The sequence below is a fragment of the Copadichromis virginalis genome, linkage group LG22 (genome assembly GCF_057382275.1).
Source record: "Copadichromis virginalis isolate Kocher_CV1m ecotype Utaka linkage group LG22, C_Virginalis_male_GT1.1, whole genome shotgun sequence".
Lineage (NCBI taxonomy): Eukaryota > Metazoa > Chordata > Actinopteri > Cichliformes > Cichlidae > Copadichromis > Copadichromis virginalis.
Window position 1 is genome coordinate 16,561,461 of NC_140638.1, and position 21,623 is coordinate 16,583,083.

Consider the following 21,623-nt stretch of genomic DNA (forward strand, 5'->3'; position numbering starts at 1 on the left):
AATGACCATATAAGGAAATTCATGATCAGCTGACATCAGACTAGAAGACCCACCACACAACAAGCATTTTGAGTAGTATAAAGGTTTTTATATACGCGGACCAGATTATCTGAAATTATGGCAGTGTTTTAGTATAAACATTCAGCATCATGTGACAGAAAATAAAGGAAAGCATAACACACCCTTCAGTGATAATAATCTTAAAATAAGGCGAAAAGTTATTTAACCTAAAATAACAAGTTATAAGCTGAATGAAAAAAGACAAAACAAAAACCCTATTTCAATTATTAAAGTTGGAAAAAATTTGCAAGTATTGCAAGTTGCTGGTTTGGGGTAAAAACGAGCTCTGCAAACCTCCTAAAAATGTTAATAAACTGCTGTTTCTTGCAGTTGGAAATCTTTCTTTTTCTCTCTCTCTCTTATATGTCAGAGGCAGTACTGGGTTAAGGTCAGTTCAGGGTCTTGTATGTTTCGAGCCGGGAGGGACTCAATAGTTTGCTCACAGGGTCCTGAACTGACCTCCATACGTCTCTTGCTTCTCATTGCACCATTAGGCCGTGACTGCCTCCATGCACACAGCATACGTGTACTGCTAATGTACCCTTACATCAGTGTGTATTTGGTTTTGCTCCAGGTGCTGGCTGCACTATTTTGTTGTTTTTTGCTTTGTTTTTTTATATTTTTGCTCCAGTCAGCCATGATCAGTTCAGCTCTGTTGTTGTCTGCTTCAGAAATGGTTTCACCCTTCACTCACTCTCATGATCGTCTTGCATCAACAGTGCTGACCCTTGTCTGCTGGAATAATGGCTCTTTCATGAGTTTGTTGCAACTCAGCTACAAACAGCTCGACTCTGGCTTGCTGCCACTCTCCTCGCTGGTTAATGCTCTCAGTCTTTATTGTTGTATAATTGTGCAAATTACTGGGCTCTGTTGGTCAGCTCAACTGTGAAGTTTGTCAAATTTGAGTCCTCATTATTCCTTAAATAAACAGCTGAATCATCTTTATGCAGTGAAGTTTTGCTCAGTTTCGGATGGTGTCCTATTTAGTTACATGCAAGCATAACCGAAACAGTTTTTCTATTTTGGGCAAGCTTGGGGTTTCTTTTAAAAGTTGAGCCCAAGTATATCACTGTAGGTGTTACACTACCAGTTAAAACTGGTTGAATTATGGTCTGACAGTAAAATGTATGTGAGGAAAACAAGATGGGGATAATACCAAAAGGCCATTTGGCAATATTTTACCACTTTTTACAACGTGCCATCGGTTCACCTCACCAAGGTGTTAGTGTAGACTGTCTAGAAACTGTGCAGACTGGCTGTTTTGTTTAAGTACATGTTCACATTCAGCCTCTACTGCTGCTTGTCAAATGTGTCAATAAGAGGATAACAGAGTTTATCTGTTAATGCTTACATTCACTTTCATTTCTTTCATCAGAAACTTGACATGTGATGAATAGTTTTATATATTTACTCTACTGCTTCTATTTTTTTGTATTTCTTTTTTAACTTCCTCCTTCCTCCACTGACCTTGAAGAAATGTTAGATGTAATTATATAACTTTGCATTTAAGATAACTCTAATCTACCTTTTGTAAGGTTAGCCTTAAGGGTTTAGTATGACTAACTTGTCTTCCAAACTTATCATTTTGCTTCATTCGCTAACTTATAAATCCCATTGATTCCCACCAAATAGCGTGCCTCTTTAAGTTTCCAGCTGCAGTTGCTGTTGCTCCCTTGCTGTCAGCTGATGTTAACGGCTATATTAGATTAAATGCTCATCTCATGTTAACAAAGATCTTGACTCACAGCTGTGTACGTCAGACGGTGCTGCAGCGTCTGTTTAATTTGAGTTTGGTTTTTTTTGTCTTTTTTTCTTGGGAATTCATCCTAAACTGAGCAAGAGGCTCGTCCTCCATGTTCTCCTCACACAATCACATTTAGAAATGTGGAAGATGATCAGGGTTTGAGTGGAGCAACTAAGAGTTCCTTACAAGCTGCTTGCTGTCGCACTGTTTTTGCTTTTCCTCACGTCCCCGTGATAACCATCATGCAGGATCCTGAATGCCTCTGAGTTTAAATGAAGCTGTCATATCTGCTGCGGTATCTAACACAGAAACCATCCCCCATGTCTCACCCCTGGAGGGACACGAGGGGGGCTTTGAGTCAGCAAGCTCGGGGGAAACAGTCACTACCATTCATAATATTCTTGTCACTGATATAAAAGCAGGTTATTTAAAGCAGCAGTTGTGATGGGATATAAATGACTGCTGCAGCAACGGGCTTTTATGGTGTCACTTTGTCAAGTTTTATGTGCTCATTTATAAAAAGAAACATTCCTGCCACAAAAAAAGCCCTCTAATAAGCCACTGTGATGACTGATGTAGGTTGCTATGGTGATATGCCATCCTCCAGATTTGATTATACCTGTAGCGGCAAGTCCATTCTGTCTCACCAAATTTTATTTACCATCATTTCTCTTTTTAGTTATGCAGTCATTGCATTTGGATGTGCCAGCTGCCCAAAGATCACCTGCGGGCGTGAGGGCTGCGGGACAGAGTTCTGCTACCACTGCAAACAGCTGTGGCATCCCAACCAGACGTGCGACACCGCACGGCAGCAAAGGGCCCAACACTTCCGGCTGAGGAGTTTCAGGTCGTCCTCACTCAGCTACAGCCAGGAGAGCGGCGCTGCAGGTAGCCCACAGATAGGTGCTACCATAAAAAGCTCTCAGATTAACCTGACCTGTTCTTTGGCATTACACATTAAAGGACACTTGTGATAAATTCACAGTGCACAGAAGCTTTATCATTTTAAGCACAATATTCAGTCTGTTTTATTCTGCACCAGGTGATGACATCAAACCATGCCCTCGCTGTGCAGCCTACATCATCAAGATGAACGATGGAAGCTGCAATCACATGACCTGCGCCGTCTGCGGCTGTGAGTTCTGTTGGCTTTGCATGAAGGAGATCTCTGATCTGCACTATTTAAGGTAAGACTTCCTCCGCCCTATGCTTTTCTTATTTTTTAGGTTTCCTTTAATATTTACAGCTTAATATTTACAGCTCTCTTTTTGTCTTAGCCCTGTGAAACTATTTTATCTCTCTTGTCTCCTCCCAGTCCATCGGGCTGCACCTTCTGGGGGAAGAAGCCGTGGAGCAGAAAGAAGAAGATCCTGTGGCAGCTTGGCACATTGGTGGGTGCTCCTGTGGGTATCGCCCTTATTGCTGGCATCGCCATCCCTGCAATGATCATTGGCATCCCTGTCTATGTGGGCAGAAAGGTGAGAGCTCCCAGCAGGCAACAGGGGTACAAAATGTGTGTATTCAGAGAAGTGAGAAGTGGTGAAGATCTTGCAGATTAGTACAGAGAGGTTGTGTTATGCCTGTTTTTTTTGTTTTGTTTTTTTTTTTTGTACCAGTTTTGTGTTCCTAGTACAGTATCTTGCATGTAACAAGTTTGTCAAATGTCAGCCTTGAGATGTGGGGACAAAAGGAGGTGTGTGTTCATCATTTGTGGCTTTACTGCAAAGCGTGTGAAGTTAAATCATACTGAACAATTATTCCCATCAGATTCATACTCGCTATGAAGGCAAAGACATCTCCAAACACAAGAGGAACCTGGTGATAGCTGGCGGCGTGACGTTGTCTGTGATCGTGTCTCCTGTGGTTGCCGCGGTCACTGTTGGTGAGGAAAAATGTCTTTTTGTTTTGTTTCACCATCTGTGCCTTCATATTGTGCCTTGCTTGTACCAACACACTGAGTTTAAACATGTTTCGCCCACCAGTATTTTCTTAGTTAATCTGCTTACCTTACCTAAGTGTCAGTCATAATAATTTTTGTTCATGTTGTGTTATTTAGGAATTGGCGTTCCCATCATGCTTGCGTACGTCTACGGTGTTGTCCCGATCTCCCTGTGCCGGAGCGGAGGTTGTGGAGTCTCTGCCGGCAATGGGAAAGGAGTGCGAATTGAGTTTGACGATGAAAATGACAACATAGGCAACGGTGCTGCAGCCACAGGTGAGAGTCTTATACTGTACACAGGCTATGGGAAGAACTTAAAGTCACAGTTCAGACAATAATGATCCGTTAATGAATAATTAAAAATGTTGTTTTAAGCACCATGGTGCTCTGCATTTAGCTTAGGTCAATTTTCAGGTTAAATATTTAACAGGGTTGATAGAAAAGATTACTGTATGAGTTTGTTCTCACGGTTAGGAATGCATACCAGTCATTACTCTTACATCTGGCCATGCCTTTGTTTTTATGCGCATGACATTCATTACTCAAAGGGCTGTTGATGGAAGATGCAGAAAAGTATTCAGGGCGTGTGACTGTGTGAAATGACTGGCACGATATCAGCAATTGTGATGAACTAGGGGCTCTGCGTGACGGCGAGACGTGTTGTTTTCTTGCAGCTTCTGTCATCAATGAAAGTCATAATTATTAGTACAGATGACAGCGAAGACTTTGACCTTTTCAGAAACATAAGGTGTGAGACGTGATGATGTCCTTTTGATTCCAATGAGAATTTAATGATGTGTTGTTCCAGGATGCATGGTAAAGTCATACCAAGTTCACTCCTGAGTTTATTACTTATGTGTGTCCACTTTGACATTACTGACCATGCTCCATTTGTATTAGTTTCACTTCTTTGGGCATTTATAGTCACAGGATACAGTAATACTATATCAGAAAGCCACATTGTTGCTTTAGTTTTGTCCATCAAACTATTCTGTAGCCTAATAAAAGCTCACACTGTGTCCCCCTTTTCTCTGGTCAGACACAACCTCAGTAGCGGAGACTCGCCTCAACAACGCCAGCCTCGGCGATGGTGCGAGTGTTGGTGGTCTGACGGGCCTGAGCCTCAGTGTGAGCGGAAGCAACATGGAGCGCTGCGGCGTAAGTTCCACCCAGCGGGATAACATGAGTGACAATGCCAGCACCACAGCCCTCGCTGGGACCAGCATCACCGGAAGCCTCTCGGGCAGCTGCTACAACCGGTAAATGGACTGGACTGATTGTGTGATAAGCACGCCCAGATGAGCCCAAACAGAACACTGTCTGAGGGAAAATCCAATAGCTATTCTAAATTGGTCGTACTTGTGAATGGGTGTCTGTTGGCCCTGTTAATGGACTCCACTTCTCGCTGACAGCTGATAAAAGCTGTGATAGGGTTCAGCTCCCCTTCTCGTGACCCTAAATTGAATATAAGGGGTTAAGAAAACAGACAGATGAATTAAAATTAACCCTTAACTTCCTAAATTTCCTTAACTCCTTTCTTTAACTCAGCAGTGCACTCAAAATAAAAGCTATGAGACGTCATTCTTTACTTTCATCACTTAAAAGAAAAAAGCATGTTAGTCTTTTTTTTTCTTTTTCTTTGTATTATTTTCTCTTCATCGTAGAAATTTTGCACTTCTATGTGAGTGGCAAATGGTGCAGTCGCACAATGTTATCAGTGTCTGTGTAGCTTAGAGCTTTCCAAGCTCCTTAGACCATTTTATCAGTGTTAAATGTTTTAGGACTGAAACTACATCGATGGGCTTGTTGTTCACTTGTCAACTGGACTTTCTAGTTGTTTTGACTGCTTTTACTTTTCCAGGATGGAAGTCCAGGCCGACGTCCAGAAGGAACGCTGCAGCCTTAGTGGGGAGTCTGCCACAGTCAGTCTGGGGACAATGAGCGACAACGCAAGCACAAAAGCCATGGCGGGGTCCATCCTCAACGCCTACATGTCTCTGGAAAGGTCAGCACTCAGATTATACACATCCTCCTTGTTCTAGTAGGAATTTGGTGACCTAGATTTGTTAGACTTGTAGGCAGCTGCCCTATGATCCAATAAGTTAAATGTAGGTGATTTGATTTTGCAGAGACAACAGTCTGGAGGTGCAGGCAGACGTGGAGTCTAAGCAGGAGAAGGTGAGACACGGAAGCGCCAGCAGCAGCCTGGATGAAGCCAGCTGTAGTAGCAGCTCTGCTGGCCTGAAAGGAGCTACGTGCTCGTGTCCCTCCACCTGTCGCTGTGCTCAGCAAGCCAACCACTCCTGCCCCTGCCCGCCGTGGTCAAAGGATGCCTCCACCTCTGGGGTCAAAACGAGCAAGGGCAAGCGTTGGAAAAAAGCCAGCAGCATCAGCAAAGGAGAGGCAAAAGTTAACGAGATCCAAACAGACATGGACACTCAGCTTCTGGAGCAGCGCAGCACTAATTCCTCAGAGTTCGATTCTCCGTCCCTGAGCGGCAGCCTTCCTTCTGTGGCTGAGTCGCACTGTAGCCACTTCTCATCTGAGCTCAGCTGCTCAGACCCCGAGACCTCGAGACCGGCTCCTGCACCCTGCTCTCCCCCGATGGACGCCCACCCTCATAATCCCATCAGCGCCTTCAGTGACGTCACCATCACGTCCATGCCAGAGGTGGAACACGACCGCCTGGAGCACTTCCCGCCTCAGATTAGCCACTCAGCCTTCACCTGCCGCCTGCTGTCTTCATCTCCACCTGCTTCGCCAAAAGAGGGAAGTAGCGGGACGTTTCTGTACATCAGCGAGGAGAGTGTTGGTGACACAGAGCCAGAGAAGGATGAGAGCTTGAAGGAGACCATTTGCAGCGCTGTGCAGCCTGTAAACCAAACGAGAAAACGCTGTATACAAACGGACATCTAAAGGAGCTCTTCAGGCATGATACTGCACAAACACAGCAAGCTCAGTTAGCCTTATCACCCAGTGCCACTGTTAAACGCAGGCACCGTCCCTACCCTCCATGCATCTTGGGAAGCTGGTGATCAGGATTAAGGCTATAAATTAATTATATATATATATTTTTAGAAATATCTGAATGTCAGGGTTGAGGTTTAAGTCAGAGATGGAGAGAGAGGGATGGATTTCAGGAGCAACAAGAACATGACCAGATGTGTGACATCTAAGCGAGATGTTAAAGCACCCAGCAGTGCTTCAAGGCCTATAGTAAGTAGAGTTGCATGTACGGGGACAGGTGTGTAAAGCAAGTTATCAGGTGGTGCAGAAGGTCCAGCTTTCATGATGATTTGCAAACTCTTTTCAGTCCTGGTGGGTTTTCCAAATCCCACAAACCAGATTTGACCCTTTCCCTCCCCAAATAAGAAAAGAAGCAGAACTGAAAAAGCCGGATAAGAGCAAATAAAATGTCTTGACAAAACTGAGCTGCTATAAAGAAAAAAAATCCACACCAACTTCTCCTTGAGCACATTAGCAAAAAAGAAAAAAAAAAAAACGAGCAAAAACCAGAGGGATGTGTCCCCGCTGTGGTCCACCACCAGCTCTTTCTGTGAATTCTTTAAATGGCAGCGAGAAACGCCGGAGAGGAGTCGGAGAGGAGCGTGGAGGCGTCTGCCAAGCATTTACACTTTAGAGGGACCAGCTATTCACCCGCAGATTTTATGGTCTGCAATCATATATAAGAAAAATATTATCTTTGCTTTTTGTTTAAAACGTGATTCCTGTCATGTGTTTGCTTATTTTATTTTCCATTTTGGGAAAGTTGGTTTTAATGTTGAAGCCCTGTGTTGGGTCCAACTGTTTATTATAAGCGGGTGGGAACTGTGATATCAGAAATACTCAAATACTCATCCCTTGAGCTCTCCTTTTTTATTTGTTGTTGTTTTGGTTGCACCTGTGCAGATATAAAAACCTTCACTGCAAGCTTTGAATTGAATCGTGCGGCGTATTTAAGAAAAGGGATTTTTAAGCTGTTCCTTGTAAACAAAACAAAGCAGATCCCAACATTTCAACAAGCATTTCAGACTTGTTTTAAAACTAGAACTACTAGAAGTACCCACGCAGTAAGAACAAGCGTGTCAGGCACACCGCAGCAAGTTGCAGTCAGAAGTTTATCCGAGCACATAAATCTTAATCAGTATTCAGTAGCGAATGTACAGTAGTAATGTTAAATTGTTTTCCCCTCATATAAATCAAAAAGCTATTTTTTATTCAGAGCTTTGGGTGTATTTTAACTACAACATGTTCTTGTGATGTTTCTGAAGACCTTGCAAATGATTAATGCAGATAATTTTATAATTATTGAACCTACAGTGCCTTTCGGGGGAGGGGGAGGGGTTTTATTGTGTTTTGTTTTTGTTCTCTGTGTGTTTCATCAAATGATAAATGTAAAAACAATTTGATAGTTATTATATTTGCCACATAAAATGCACCAAAACTTGATAAACACCATTCCCAGAATGCTAATGCGGACTGTCGCAGTAGCTGGTGTTAACTACCAAAGAGCCGCTCTCAGGCCGCTGCAGTGGACACGTCAACAGTGACAGAATAATTTTTTAAGCAATCTACTTTAGTGCGTAGAAATTGAAAATCAGAGCAATAAAATATTGGATTAAACCCAGTACTCACAACCAAAATGTTTATCTGAATTTAAATCGTTGTTAGGATTATTTGTTTTTAATATTCCCCTGAAGTAGCCAAAGTTTTTAAAGTTTATGTCATGCACAAGTTGGCAATAAGATCCCTTTAATCCAAAGCAGTCGGCATCATGAGTATCGTGAGCACAGTGACACTACAGGCTACGGTAGCTTTCAGCAGCTGGAGCACATTTTCAGCCCGACCACAGATTGCTCCTCTGTGACGTCAGGCAGCTCGTGGTGAGCTGGCTATCTGCTAAAAATAAATAAATAAATAAAATGTTTTGGTAAACCTTACAAGCCTCTAGCTGCAGGTTATTCCCTCCGTTTTGTAACCTACCTGCTGCTGAAAATGATACAACTTCAGAGTCAAATAGATCCTCCGAGGTTTTATTATTTGGAGACGAGTGGCAGGTGTGTTTTCTAATTGGGTCAGATAAGCTTATGATATTTTAAAAAGTATGTATTACCTAATTATTTGCTTTATAATGTGCATGCAAATGCATATCGTTTAATAAACTTCACAATCAAGCTTGCTGTGATCGTTTTGTGTTCATTTATTCGTGTTTCAATTTGAAAAAACACAGGCACATTAATGCATTCTTGTAGCAGTTTATTTACATTTGCATTCAGTCTATTTACATACAGTACATGCTTTCACATTCATGAATGAAGCTTTACATCAAGATTTTTTTTTTTTTTTAAGATAAGCCTTTTATTTTTACAACACAAAGGAAAACAAGACTGGAAAAAACTAACCTAATATTTTTATACTTGCAAAATAAACTGTGGCACAGTTTGCTACATTTTAAAGAAATACATAGCGGATGTGGGTGATTTCAAAAGCTTCTGCTCCTGTGGAGAGTTGACAGAGGTGATAAATTATGTTTGCAAAGCTTGGTAAGCATCTAATTTGTCCTTTTCAAACGTGTGTAAAAGTACATTTCAGCCTGCACACAAACGCAGGCTGAAATGTGGGAGAATGACAAGCCTGAGGGTGGAAGCTGAAAAATGACTTTCCATGGAAGCCTTTTCTGCCAAAGAAAATTTACGGTACATTAGTCAAAATTTTCGTTTAAGTCCTATTAACTCAATTAATTACTTGAAACTGGGGAGGGGGGGGGGGTGAGATAACAGGTAAATAATTGAGATATATGAAGTTTTTTTTTTGTTTTTATTCAGAGCTTCTCGCCCCCCCCCAAAATTGGTGGAAACAAGCTTTCAATTTGCAAGCATTGCTGCTTTCTCTTATAGGCTAGGCTCCCAACTCAAACAAACGAGTTATTGATGTTTTTATTTAAAGTACATTTGTATCACTGTAATAAATAATTTTCTTGTAATATGACAGTTTTTGATAAATATATCTGGGTGTTTAATCAGAGCCTTATCGGGGGTCTTGTTGCAGCAATAAGGGCACAGACATGCGGACATTAGCTTTAATTTAACTACTATATACCTACACAAAAACAAAACAGTCATTAATTACATTAATTACTGAGCTACAGTACAGTGCATTGTTCTGTAAACTGTAACACTAACCTAAGCAGAGCGATATTTAAACCCAGAGAGGTACGTGAACTAAAAGTCGCTTAAAAGGGACTTTTAGTTCATGTCCCACTCACTCAAAATTTTTATTCAACATTATTTGATTTGCAGTTAAGTGACCGTTATGTATCTTATTGGTCTTTTATCGTCTGTCTGAAACAAGTCTTTTTAGTTTCTGTTTCTTTAAGGCCCCCCCTCCCCCTCACTATAAGCCCAAATTCTGATTGGCTGCCCTTCGACTTGCTTCTAAACAGAACCCAGTGCTTGTTAGCTCCGCCTCCTTATTCAGACATAGCTAGAGCTGATTGACCATATAAGGAAGGGTATTCCGAGCTGACATCAGCTCAGCGCTAGTGTTAAACACAACACAATGATTACTTTATAAAAGATGATGTAATTTTTTGAAACAGTGGTAATATGAAATTCCAGCAGCATTTATCAGGCATGAAATAAAGAAAAGCATCATGGGTCCACTCTAAAGTGCTGACCTCAGACTTTTTTTTTAGCTAATCTAACCGGTGAAGCTTAAATTCACGTTAGTGCCTTTTAGGGCACTTCCCAACACTAATAGTGATGATAGTTTATGTGATGTTGTTGGCTTCTTATTTAAATTAATAGCAGCTCTTATCACACTACATGTAAACAATAACAAACGCTTTGGAATAAAATAGCTGAAGCTTTCATATCTTGCTGTGCAACACACAAACACACACTGCCTGCACTGCACTGATCCATTCCTTTCAAAGCAGATTAAAAAAAACGCAATCAAAATTAAACATTTAATCTTGGCGCATTTCATCCTAACTGTGGTAAAAATCTCAGTAAGGCACGCTTGATACGCACTCTCTTTCCCCTCTCTCAACATTCTTTAACAAGTAAGAGTGCTCTGGAGCCTGTTACATGAAACTGGACATTACATCATAACGTGAATGATTTATAGTGCGAGCGGGTCACAAGTACCTTGACATTAGCCTCTTTAAATAAAGCTTACCGTTATGTAAGCTTGTGTACTCAGGAGTTACGTGTGGTTCGCACACATTGCAGATGAAGCAGAGCTGAAAAGCTGGTCGTCCACGGTTCTCGTCCCAGGAGTTCAAAAATAGTCATTTGCATTTCTACGCTGCTTATTTGCTGTAGCCGATTGCTTTAAAAGTCCTGCAGCAGTATGGTAAGTGTCCACACCTGTCTCCACATGTGAACCAGCAGGAGACATCAAACCTGCAGGAAATCATCAAAGGTTAGCCTTTTCTATGAGGTTTTGTTTGTCTTAATAGTTTGTAACATACTTGAAGCCTTATCTGGAGATAATAAAGTGGTAAAGCCATGTTCCTAACTAATTGGAGACGTTACAAACACATATGGGATATGTCTGGATCCAGACCTGGAGGCTTGTCAACTACAGTGATTAAAGCATCCCATACTTGTTTACCAAGTATCAGCTGCCGTACCAGCAGAACAGTTTCTTTCTTCAGGTTTCAAAACCGTCAAATTAATCCTCCACACTCTTCTTCTTCTTTAGTTTGTTTCCTTCAGGGTTCACCACAGCAGATCACCTGCCTCCATCTCACCCTGTCTCTAGCATCCTCCTCTGTCCTACCAGCCCTCTGGACGTCCTGCTTCGCTACATCCTTGAACCTCCTTTGTGGTCTTTCTCTTTTCATCCTGCCTGAAAGCTCCATATTCAACATCTTTTATCCAATATATCCACTATCCCTCCTCTGGAGATGTCCAAAACATCTCAGCCTCACCATTCAAACTTTGTCTCCAACCCGCTCAGCCTGAGCTGTCCCTCTGATGCACTCTACTCTTTCTAATCCTGTTCATTGTGGTCACTCGCAATGAATAGCTTATCATCACCTCGAGCTCCACTTCCTGCCATTGCCACTGTCTCCAAATCATCTAAACCTCCCTTTTGCTGTTGCTCCTTGTCACGTTCCCTAACAGTCCGAGGGATGTGAGGAAAATAACGAAGCATGTCCAGATTGAAAAACTGAGACAAGTAGGCAAACGAATAAAGCAAAGGTTTTTATTAACAAGTAAAATGAAAGAGGCAAATATGCCGCTATCACCTTTAAAGGAAAAGAAGCATAAGAAAGCAAGTTAAAAAGGTTAAATCTCCCAAAACACCCTCCTCTGACACTCATCTCCACCCGCTCCACTCTGCCTGCAGCCTTGCTTTGGACAGTTCACCCCAGGTATTTAATCTCACCCACCTTCACTACCTCTCCTCCTTGCATAAAGGGACTGAACTTCCAGTATAGTTTTATAACCTTGTGTTGCATAATGACAACTACAATGAAAATTAAATCTAGTAATTGAGGGGCTTAAGGCGACATGATGAACTTGTTTTACCCTTGGTGTGTGCACGGTGTTGTCCATCAGGCTCTGTCTCAGCAAGCCCGTCACCACCTCGAGCTCCTGCTCCGCCTCCCGGACGTTTGGGTCCAGTCGGAGGACTTCCTGGAGGTCACTGCTAGCTGAAAGGTAGTCCTAGAGGATAGTCATTCATACAGAGAAATCAGGAATGGGAGGGGGAAGAAAAATCCAACGCATTATCTTAAAATGACAAGGAAGAGGTTTATGAGGGGGCGTGCCGGCACCTGTAAACCTTTAAAAGCCAGGGCTCGTCTGTAGAAGGCTTTCTTGTTGTTCGGCTCCAGCTGCAGCGCCGAATCGCAGTCCTGCCGGGCCTCTTCGAACCGATTCAGTTTCAGGAGACAGATGGCTCTGGAGGAGAAGTAAAGGATTTGTCAGACGGTCTCTGTCAGTGATGATCAGTATGAGGATCAGGCTACGCATGGTTAGATTACTCCACACTGTTTCAAATACAAATGAAAAATCTTCAAAATATGCACTGTAGAAGAGTAGGGACAGATGCATTTTCCCCAACATTTCGCACAATATCTTGTTAATATAGAGATTTTTGCAGGATGTAATATTTACAGGGAATCCACATGTGTCCAGCAGTTTAGGCTTTCATGTTTGCAACACAATATTTCATCTGAAATTCCTTTCAAATATACCGATACACCTTCATGGGGCTTTATCCAGAGCAACAACTGGCAGTGCATCAGATTTGACATGCCAGGTGGTCATATGGTGCCCTCTACTGTTCCCCCTGTCTACCTGTAAATGGAGAATTAGCTCCCTACCGCGAGAGGCCATTTTTCTGTGCTGACAAAGTAAGATCAAAACATGCAATTTCATTGAAAACTTGTGACACTGACGAGCAACTGGGGGAATGTGAAGGTGAAGAACGACTCTCATTTAAGCCTTTGCTGCAAGAGTAGAGAAACTGGCATTATTTCAGCGGATTTTTACACAATATTTGAGCTGAAGCTTCTTACTTGATGTAGGCAGCTATTCTGTTATTTTTTGGGGGGTGGCGATCAAACTACCCACCTTTCAAACATTGTTTCTTTTGCAAAGTAATTCAGGCGCTCTTGTTGCAAAGACCAGTCAATTCTAGCGTCTGTTTGGGTTGTTTTTTTATACCTGTTTGTGTGGAGCGCACATTCGTCAGGTTTTATGGCGAGACATTCACTGTACTTCTCCAGGGCCTCCTGGAAGTGGCCTTTCTTGACCAGACTGTTGCCTTCCTGTTTAAGCAAAGTGAAGTGGGCTTCTTTTCTTCTGGCTGTTGGCAGAAAAATGTTTTTTTTTCCAACTGAAAAAGATAACTTCATAAAGAGTTCATTTTCTTCAGTGCAAGTTATTGATTGGTTAGACAGATCTGGGGCAGACTGTACTGAATGGTTTGTCTTTCAACAAGCCTCTTCTACAATTTCTTCACACCGTTTCAGGCCTTAATAAATCCAGCCTGTCGGCAGCAGTCTCTGTGGACCAGCGGAGATGAGTCAACTCCTCCTTAGTTAGCGATCGGCTGTGCTGAAAAAGCCAATGCGGCTAATGAGTTGTGGAAAAGACACACGCAGCGGTACTTAAACATAAACACAGACTCACAGGTACACAAAAAGATAACATTAATCAAATGACACAGCTACTACTGCCAACTCTCGAAAAAACGAGCTCAGCAGGCATTAAAAGTAATATACACTCACTAGCCTCTGGATTAGGTACACCTGTTCAACTTCTCTTTAACAAAATTATCTAATCAGCCAATCACATGGCAGCAACTCAGTGCATTTAGGTATTTAGATGTGGTCAAGACGGCCTGCTGAAATTCAAATTAAGATTCGATACAGAAAACAAAGGTGATGTGAGTGATTTTCTGTCTGAGTATTTCTGAAACTGTTGGCCAGCTGGGATTTCCCCCCACAAACATCTCTAGAGTTTTTGGACAATGGTCAAAGAAAACAGAGAAAACATCTACTGAGCCAAAGTTCTCTGGAGAAAATGCCTGTTGATGTCAGAAGTCAGAGGAGAATGCTTCAGGCTGAAAGGAAGGGAACAGTAACTCAGATAACCACTTGTCTCAACCAAGTCATGCAGACGAGCATCTCTAAATGCACAACAAATGAGGAACCTGAAGCAGACGGGCCTCAGAAACAGAAGAGCACACCTCCTGTCAGCTAAAAACAGGAAACTGAAGCTACAGTTCATACTGGCTCACCTAAATTGGACGACAGACTGGAGAAATGCTGTCTGGTCTGATGAGTAATGATTATTGCTGCAACATTCACATGTCAGGGTCAGAATTTGGCAAAAATACATGAAAGCATTGAATCAATCCCACCTTATATCAACAGTTCAGGAGGTCCAACCCAGTAATAACAAAGTATAACTAATAAAGTGTTCAGACAGAGTTACTTTAGAAAGCATTCAGGCCCAAAGCACTATAAAACTACTGAATTAAAAAGCCTGAACCAGCTTTTGAAACTCTTTTTAATTTTTCTCTACCAAGAAAATTCTACTTTCATCCATTTACAATTGAACCAAAGCACAAAGTGAAAAGGCCTGCATGCTTTCTGAAGCAGCTCGGTGCTGAAAGCTTATTTTTTTCCTTTAGCTGAGACGTCCGTCGATACCACAAACCACTCAGTGCTCTGTTGCTGGGAAACTAAATTGATATGTGGAGCATGAGTATTTGAGATCAATCACCTCTGAAGCTGATACAAGCTGGGAGTCAAGCTGTAAGGAGATAATTTAACAGATACAATCTAATAACATTACCAATAACACAGTCAAAACAGACGCGCTGGCACCGGCGCTGAAGCGTAGTGGCAGGTTAGGAGGTTTCGGGGCTGTGGGAGAATAATAACACAAGCTTGTGCAATCTTTGATTACAGGGTTATTTTGATGCTAGCTTGCTGTAGAGGTTGTGTTTAATTCTTTTCAATCCAAGCATCAATAGATATGTAATTTCCTCTGGCGGATAACACAGCTGTGTTTGCAAATGCCGAGAGAGCAATAGCTTTAATCATCGCCACTAACGCTAGCTCAACTAATAAATGCAATGCTCATTTAACTTGTGTTGTTGCAATTAAAGGCATATTAACATATTAATGAACTCGAGGCTTCATTAAGTCTAATTGTTTTAACGGATAAAATTATAATTGTCAGAATTTTAATTCATTTTAACTCTTTTATTAAGGAGCACAGTTTGGTGTTGTTTTGTGTTGCGTGTTTGCGGTTTTATTTCCTGTTTTGGGGAAATCAACATGAAGACAGAAACAACACAAACGTGAGTTTATGAATGAATGAATTGAACATTTGAGACACTCAGATTGACTTGTTGTATTAGAGAATTGTAGATGTACACAAACAACTGCAGATTCTAAGATCATCAGTCCAATTTTACATAAGTACAAGTTATTCAGATGTGTCACAACTTTGCTAATGTCCGGAAGAAGACCCAAACTGTCACCCTCATATGAGAGGAAATTGATTTGAATGTTCAGGAACCAACAAGGCTCAAGCCATGAACTGGAGGCTAGTGGGACACCAGCATCACTGTCCAGTGAAGTCAGTTTTACACCACACACTGAGATGGTGCTGATCACAAAAGAAGCCTCTGCTCCAAAATCGACACCTTCAAATTTGCAAACTCCTTCTGGAGAAAAGTTTAATGGTCAGATGAGACAAATATTAAACTATTTGGCCTCAATGGTAAGAAGTATGTTTGGAGGAGTAAAGGTGAGGCTTTCAAGCCTAAGAAGACTGCACTAGCTGTCAAGCATGGTGGTGGTAGCATCATGCTATGAGGCTGTTTTGCTGCCAATGGTATTGTTGGATGGAAAAATGAAGAAGGAGGACTACCTCCAAATTCTTCAACTTCACCACAACAGTTGGATGTTTGAAACCTGAACACATTTGCATGTTCCAACAGGACAATGATCCCGTTCCCATTATGAATGGATAAAGCAGGCTAACATTAAACTTCAACCCCGCTGAAACTTTGTGTAATACACGTCAAAGCTGGTTCTGAGCCAGAAAACCAACTAATTTAAATTAAGTTTTCTGCCATTACAATCACTCAAATATCTACCCAGAATTATTCCAGAAGCTTGCTGATGGCTACCAAAGACATCTTGTCAAGGTGCAACTTGCTAAAGGACATGTAACCACATATTAATGGGGCTGTATGTATATATACTGCTGACCTTGTTTGGATCAGAGAAAATTCAAAATAAATTCAAACCAATCCAATCACCCAATCCTTATCTTTTAAAGACATTATGATATGTGCAGTACAATCATTCCACCCTGGAAAAAGAAACGTTCAATGAACTCATTAAAACCTCAAAGTTACCACCACATTCTTGCTCATAATGAGCAGATGTGAACTTCTGGCCACAACTTTATTTTACCACAGTTTATAATAACTTAAGATGCTGTCTTACATTTCTTATTGTTGGCATGGCGTCATTCCTCCTCAGTATGATGGAACAAAATGCATTACTGTAGGAGGTAGTGATTAACAGTGCTGCGTATTTGCTGTGACAAATTTAAGCAGCACACATGTTGCTTTTAACACTTACAACTTCGATCACTTCCTGTCTCCTTCTGTTTCTGGCTTCATATTCATTCAGCTTTGTATGTGTTAGATCGTGTGTTTGGAGTTTTTCATTAGACAAGTACAAGTAAACAGATTTATCTGTTAGTGTTGTTGTGAGTTTTACAGCCTTATACTGCTCCAAAACTATTTACATATATTTGCATTTATGGCACATTTGGAGTCTCCTGGTTCTTGTGAGCAGTTCGAGCGCAGAGGAAACTTGACCTGGATTGTTCCATTACAGCAGCACTATAGTCTGTGTGGATCGTCTTTACTTTGCATTATTGATAGTACACCCAGACAAACACACACACACACACACACAGAGTCTCTCAGCTGGAGCACCTTCACCACTACTCAGCATTTGCACGCTGATTCTGCTCACTGACTTCTGCTGCTGCTTTATTGTTCAATTATTTACTGTTTCTTTTAAAAATGCTACGTGAATGAAATCACCCAAAGAACTGTCTTTAGTCAAGAAAATCTGGATTTCTTTAAAAGGCTTCTTTGTTTGCATCAGATGTGCTCATCACATTTAACCACTTAAACCCACAGGAATGGTTGTTCCTCACCTTCCTCCTGGGCTGCTCTGGCGGCCCTGGCCTGGGCCTGCTCGATGCTGATTGGTTTCTCTCGGTGTTGCAACTGCACAGACAGGGGGACGACGGGAATCTCTGGAAGCTTCTGTCTCCACTCGGGCCCATCCTGCTCAATCAGCATCTTTGTGAGCCTGTCAGAGAACAAAGAGACTGAAACTAGTATCGCAAAGTGTTTCGCATTAGCAAGACTCGCGCAGGGACCCAAAGGGAAACTGAAATGACTGAGATGACTTGGTGTTACGTAAAATCTGACTAAACATGCACCAGCACATGAAGCGGCTGAAGTTTCCCGTGTTTGGATTTTTGTGTTCAGCTGACCTGTGGATGCTGTCGTGAGCCGCTTGTATCCCTGTGTCTAACTGCAGGACGGTCTTATAATCCACGTAGGCCTTTCTGTAGCGCTCCAGTGACTCATAGGCCATGGCTCGACGCAACAGAGGCTTCAAGGAATAGGGCTGCAGCTCCAAAGCCCTAAGAGGATCAGAGAGGAGAGGCGGAGACCGAGGGATCTGAACATGTGAATGAATATTTGACCGACAGGCTGTCGCAGCCTTTAGAGCAAAGAAACAAAAAGCAGGAAGCTGCTGGATCCAAAACTGCATCACTGTGGATGATCTACATGCTGTGTTCCACAGTTACAGAGAAAACAGTTACAATCAGGGTGTGGAAAAGCAGCTTGTCATTCAGTTTTCATGTAAATAATATTGAATTAAATAAAACACAGCCCACGTGTCCCCAACTGGGTAATGTCAGCTTTTGAGTTTTGCAGGTTCATGACTTCCTCTAGTTTTGAGAAATGATTTTGTTCTAGTTCAGTATTCTTCACGGTCTTCTGTTAATGGTTTATTTAATATGAGCTTTTTTATTTGTCCCTATAGTTCTTTGCTTGCTTAAGGTTTATTGGTTCCCTTTTGTTAATCCCACTGTGTCCCTCCAGTCTTGTCTCCGTCTCTTGTCTTTCACTGTTAACTTCACATGTTCGAGCCTTTGTCGGTATCTTATTTCCTGCTTCGTTTTGGTGGTCTTTTGTCTTTTGTGCTTTGTATCTAATTCATATTCTCTTGTCTCATTATCCCTGATTTGTTCCTGCTGTGTCTCCCACTTTTGACTCTGTTAAAATAGTGAGTATAAGACAAAAAAGCACAAAAAGTCCCCCTTTAATAAGTTATTCATAAGTTTTCTTGGCTGATCTCTTTAGCCCAATCTCTATCTATGCGTTTCTCTCTTTATAAGCTGGTACTGGTAAGAGTAGATGTTCCAATCAGGCTGTAATTGTTGCCACTTTGGGAAAATTAAAGTGGCAACAATTGTTTGTGGCATTCAGAGCCTTTTCAAACCAGCTATCTCTCAAATAAAATCACACATAAACTTAGCACTCCACAAGATGGTTACGACCATGACACCAGAACGGTTCTGGTTCTGGCCATCTTTTAAATACAGTCTGTGATCTGACAGTGTTTTGGGGTGTGATGTCAGATCTGTGGATTCATCTCTCAAACCTGGAAGTTATAACCAGTAATAAAACCGACACTAGTCACGTACTTGTTGCAGTCCTGTATGCAGTCTGTGCTGTTTCCCTCCTTCAGGTAACAGGCTGCTCTGTTGGAGTAGAGAATACACAGGTCCTCTGGACTATCAATGCCTGCAAGGGGACAACCATAATCACATTTCTGAATGACCAGATTCATTTACGTCATCTTGTGATCTGAAAAGCAGGTGTAAGGCCATGCTACACATCCATATTACCAGCAGTTCTTTAGACTTTGTGGCCTAAAGTGCTCGAGAGAGAAGCGAAATCAAGAGAAGTGAAGCAGTTCAATTGCAAGTGTCCAGAAACGCTGAAGGGGTGAAAGGCAGACAGATAAAAGGCTGTGTTAAGAGATCCCTCGGTAGAGTCATTTTCTCCACTGTCCTTTCCACTCTAGTGCAGTTTCATAACCGCTGGGAGAGCATCAGTCTTATGTACAGCTTCCACAACCCACAGCGCATCATCATTATCATACACTGTTCTCACCAGCTTTCTGATTGAAGTCTATGATTAATCAAGTCTAAACGTTTGGAATCTGGCTACAGTGCAAGTGCAGAAAAAGCCTTCACACTTGCCAGCTACAAGAGTAAAAGTCAGCTGAGTGCTCTCTGTGCAGCGTGGCATTGAGCCTCACGTAAAAGCCCCATGCATCAGCACACGACTTCCATCGACAGCAACTTGTCTTGTGCCAACACTCCACTGCAATCACAAATCACTGGTGCAGAGACGCCTTGTGTCTCTGCTTCATGCTAAAAAGTGAAGTGACCTGAAGTCATCCTGCAGGCTGACTGGAAAAACAGTGGTATAATGCATTCAAAACTGACACGGGATACGTTGGATTGTGGAACCAGGTGACACTGAGTCAACTTGTTTGTGATACCCTTACCAGGGCTAAGTCACAGATGCTACGAGAGGGTGTCTCTCAGGCTCTGTGACACCCATCTGCTGTTTTTGGCGACTCTACACTGAGTCACAGAGGTGGAAAAGCTACTCCAAGGAATCCAAGGATGAAAATAAACAAGAAATAACTTTCTGGTAGCAAAATTACTGTTATTTTCTAAAACTATACATGGTTTAATCAATGAATCAAGAAATTAGCAGTTAGATAAAGCTCCTCTAACTATGCTATAGTATCGTGGCTATAATCAGATTTGTTTATCCCAGGATCACATGCTGTGTAAGAGAAAAGAAACCGCTCATGTCACCCCCCACCTGCTTCAGCACATCCCTCAATGGCCTGGGTGTACTTCTCCAAGGCGTCTCCAAACTGTCCGTGTTTGAAGAGATGGTTCCCTTCATTCTTGAGCCGGGCCAGGTGAGGAGGTAGGGCCCCGGCGGGAGCATCCAGGTAACTTGTGTCCACTGCAGGGCTGTCCTCCTTCTTCTCTTGCCCACCAGCAGGGCTGTTTTCTCTCTGAGTGCCATTGACCGCCCCCTTCTGTGGAGCCATGTGAGGCTTTCCCCCGCTGCTTCCACCCCCGCTTCGTGTCCCACTCCCTGCTGTGGCCTGATCCGCGCTCGCTGCCCCTCCTCCGCCGCCCGGAGGTTTCTCCTGCGCGTTCCCCATAGCTGCAATCCCTCTGCAGTGTGTTCAAACTCTGCCTCTACCTCTCTCAGAGCCGCAGCTACATCTGAGCCTGGATGGGGATTTCTGCTGGACACACCCCCGACATGAGGCGTCAGATGTGATGTCAGCGAGGGGGAGGGGGGAGTGCCACAGCGATGCAGTGCTGCAGTAGGACAGCTCTGAAGGGAGAGCCTCAGTTTAGACTTCAGAGCAGAGGAAACCTGGACCAGACACACACATGCGAGACACTTTGATGCTTTAATTCATCAAATTGTAAGAAAAAAAACCATTATAATTTCGATTATACATGATTTACGCTGTATTACTGGAGAAGAAGTAACTGACAGGCAACATTTTGACACAGTGGAAAGATATAAATGTTTAATTACTCTTAGGATAATTGGAGTGAGCTGCAAATCTGATCAACAGCAAACAAACAGAATATTAATCATGTAAAATTACATTTTGTTGATGGAAAACCCAGTCCAGTAATGAAAACAATCATTGAATCCAGTCCTGTTTGTCACCTAAAGGGTAGTTCAGCAAAGTAATTACTTTGTTGATGAGAACACGTTGTTCATAACTCTCTCAGCAGCATCTTAGCTGGAAGCAGCTCTCTGTCCAGCACCGGGAAATTAAATCAGGCTTATTTTCTATTGGTCAACATTTTGGCATGTAATTACATCAAATCACAGGTTCACACAAATGTTTTATTAGAATCTTTTAAAGATGGAAGTTTGAAATGAAATAGCTGCTAAACCCAAGTGCAAGTAATGATCCCAGTGAAGGCTTTGTTTGCTATTTGATTTGGTATCTCATCTTAATGAAACACATCATTTTAGTTTTTTGTTATTATCTATTATTTGTTGTGTCTTATTTGTGTAATATGCACCTTTTTGCACCTTTGAGTAGAGAGAGCGCAACAGTTTGAAATCTTTGTGGTAAGCCAAACTAAAAAGTTGCCATGCAGATATTAAGGGACTAAATGAACAAAAAAAACAGATTTAGATTTAAATCAACTTAAAAGCTAAACTTGGGGA

General features: G+C 42.1%; 2 protein-coding genes across 3 annotated transcripts in view; one reads left to right on the plus strand and one right to left on the minus strand.

Moving 5' to 3' along the window:
* The window catches only part of rnf19a (ring finger protein 19A, RBR E3 ubiquitin protein ligase), a 28,091-nt gene extending 19,168 nt beyond the window's left edge, over positions 1-8,923 (plus strand). Inside the window, exons 3-10 of the mRNA XM_085447034.1 lie at positions 2,484-2,692; positions 2,847-2,991; positions 3,120-3,282; positions 3,572-3,686; positions 3,861-4,019; positions 4,783-5,002; positions 5,605-5,748; positions 5,873-8,923. Coding sequence (XP_085303160.1) covers positions 2,484-2,692; positions 2,847-2,991; positions 3,120-3,282; positions 3,572-3,686; positions 3,861-4,019; positions 4,783-5,002; positions 5,605-5,748; positions 5,873-6,659 — 1,942 coding nt within the window. The 3' untranslated portion in view covers positions 6,660-8,923. The remainder of the gene's footprint in view (positions 1-2,483; positions 2,693-2,846; positions 2,992-3,119; positions 3,283-3,571; positions 3,687-3,860; positions 4,020-4,782; positions 5,003-5,604; positions 5,749-5,872) is intronic.
* A 59-nt stretch (positions 8,924-8,982) lies between these two features.
* Positions 8,983-20,666, minus strand: spag1a (sperm associated antigen 1a). 2 transcript variants are annotated; one of them, XM_085447036.1, is made up of 8 exons: positions 20,229-20,666; positions 19,031-19,130; positions 17,807-17,959; positions 17,462-17,619; positions 13,427-13,568; positions 12,532-12,658; positions 12,284-12,421; positions 8,983-11,149 (listed from the first exon to the last, which is right to left on the minus strand). In XM_085447036.1, exons 1-8 carry the CDS (start codon positions 20,581-20,583, stop codon positions 11,144-11,146), a joined length of 1,179 nt encoding a protein of 392 aa, XP_085303162.1. In that variant the 5' UTR covers positions 20,584-20,666; the 3' UTR covers positions 8,983-11,143. The 2 variants fall into 2 exon arrangements, with proteins under 2 accessions (XP_085303162.1, XP_085303161.1); XM_085447035.1 differs by lacking the exon at positions 8,983-11,149 and having other exon boundaries at positions 11,156-12,421.
* Between the last annotated feature and the right edge of the window lie 957 nt (positions 20,667-21,623).

Bases quoted from the DNA above. Each gene is read 5' to 3' on its own strand.
- spag1a (XM_085447035.1), bottom strand. From the start codon at position 20,583: ATGGGGAACGCGCAGGAGAAACCTCCGGGCGGCGGAGGAGGGGCAGCG. The intron at 17,960-19,030 runs GTACGTGACTAG...TGATCCTCTTAG, and splicing joins TGCATACAGGACTGCAACAA to GGCTTTGGAGCTGCAGCCCT. The intron at 12,422-12,531 runs GTGCCGGCACGC...ACTATCCTCTAG, and splicing joins TGGCTTTTAAAGGTTTACAG to GACTACCTTTCAGCTAGCAG.